Source organism: Rhea americana, unplaced genomic scaffold, assembly GCF_003343005.1.
Source record: "Rhea americana isolate MKP2758 unplaced genomic scaffold, rheAme1 scaffold_335, whole genome shotgun sequence".
NCBI lineage: Eukaryota > Metazoa > Chordata > Aves > Rheiformes > Rheidae > Rhea > Rhea americana.
Genome location: NW_028186463.1, coordinates 631,878 through 633,325, shown reverse-complemented (window position 1 = coordinate 633,325; position 1,448 = coordinate 631,878). Strand labels below are relative to the sequence as shown.

At 65.1% G+C, this 1,448-nt stretch overlaps 1 protein-coding gene across 1 annotated transcript in view; it reads left to right on the top strand.

The window, feature by feature from the left end:
- The first annotated feature begins 586 nt into the window (after positions 1–586).
- PAAF1 (proteasomal ATPase associated factor 1) overlaps positions 587–1,448 on the top strand; it is a 14,800-nt gene continuing 13,938 nt past the window's right edge. The window contains exon 1 of the mRNA XM_085311232.1: positions 587–590. Coding sequence (XP_085167358.1) covers positions 587–590 — 4 coding nt within the window. The remainder of the gene's footprint in view (positions 591–1,448) is intronic.

Genomic DNA, 1,448 nt, shown 5'->3' with positions numbered 1-1,448 from the left:
ACCCTATCTCCACCCTCACGGTGCCCAGCACCCCCTAACCTCCACGGGAACCCACCAGCCCCACGGCTGAGTTCTCTACCCTATCTCCACCCTCAGGGTGCCCAGCACCACCCAACCTCCATGCAAACACAACAGCCCCATGCACCATCTGCCCCATGGGTGCTCAGCACGTTCTGGCACCCTCASGGTGCYCAGCACCCCCAAACCTCCATGCGAACACAACAGCCCCATGTACCCCCATACCCTCACGGGTGCCCAGCACCCTCTGTGCAGTCTCACCAGGTGCTAGGGGCACTCTCCGTGCTCCTCCTACCCTAGAGGCACCCAGCACCCCTCGYACCTCCATGGGTACCCAGAGCCCCCCATGCGGCCCCACTGCATGYTCAGCACCCACCACGCTGCCCCTATGTGCCTGTTGGCATGTAGCACCCATCAGGTGCCCAGCACTCCCTCCCCACATAGCCCCCCAACCTGTGGGTGCCCAGCACCCTCCAACCACACCCCCCCCATGAGTGCCCAGCACCTCCCCACATAACCCCCCCCAGTCCACAGGTGCCCAGCACCTCCTATACACCCCTGTCAACCCATGGGTAGGTAAAGCCCCTCATGTACCCCGCTGGGTGCCCAGCACCCCCCTTACACCTTCCACGCACCCCCTAAAGCCATGTTCAGCCTCTCCCCATGGGTATCCACCCCTGTGGGTGCTCCGCAGCCCCACGGACTCCCCATGGGTGCCCAGGCCCTCCATGGGTGCCTAGACTCCTCCACTGGTGTTCAGCTCCCCAAAAGACCACCTCATGGGAGCCCAGCACCCCTATGGATGCCCAGACCCTTCTACAGCCCTCYCCACGACTGCCCAGATACCTCCACGGGTGCTCAGCCCTCCACGCGTGCCTAGACCCCTCTATGACCCCCCCATGAACTCCTGGCTTCCTCCGTGGATGTGCAGCTCCTCCATAGACCACCTCATGGGTCCCCAGCCCCCCCAAGCCCCTCATTGGAGCCCAGTCCCCCTATGAACCCCTGGACATCTCCACAGATGTTCACAGAGCGCTAAGGTTGGAAGGGACCTCTGGAGATCACCTAGCCCAACCCTCGGCACAGCCCCACGCAGGCACTGAACCCGTGACCTTGGCACTAGCAGCACCACACGCTGCCCAGCTGAGCTAAACCTGCCTCCGTGGGTGCCCAGCCCCCTCGGGAGCCCCCTCCCCCGGGTGCTCAGTCCCCCATAGACCCCTCATGGGTGCCCAGAGCCCCTCTGGGGGCCCAGACCCCTCTATGGAGCCCTCTACGGTTTCCCAGCCCCTCACAGACCCCTCACGGGTGCCCAGCCCCCCCATACCCCTCCATGGGTGCCCAGACCCCCCCATAGACCCCCCCACGGCTTTCCAGCCTCCCATGGGTGCCCAGCCCCCCATACCCCTCCATGGGTGCCCAGACCCCCC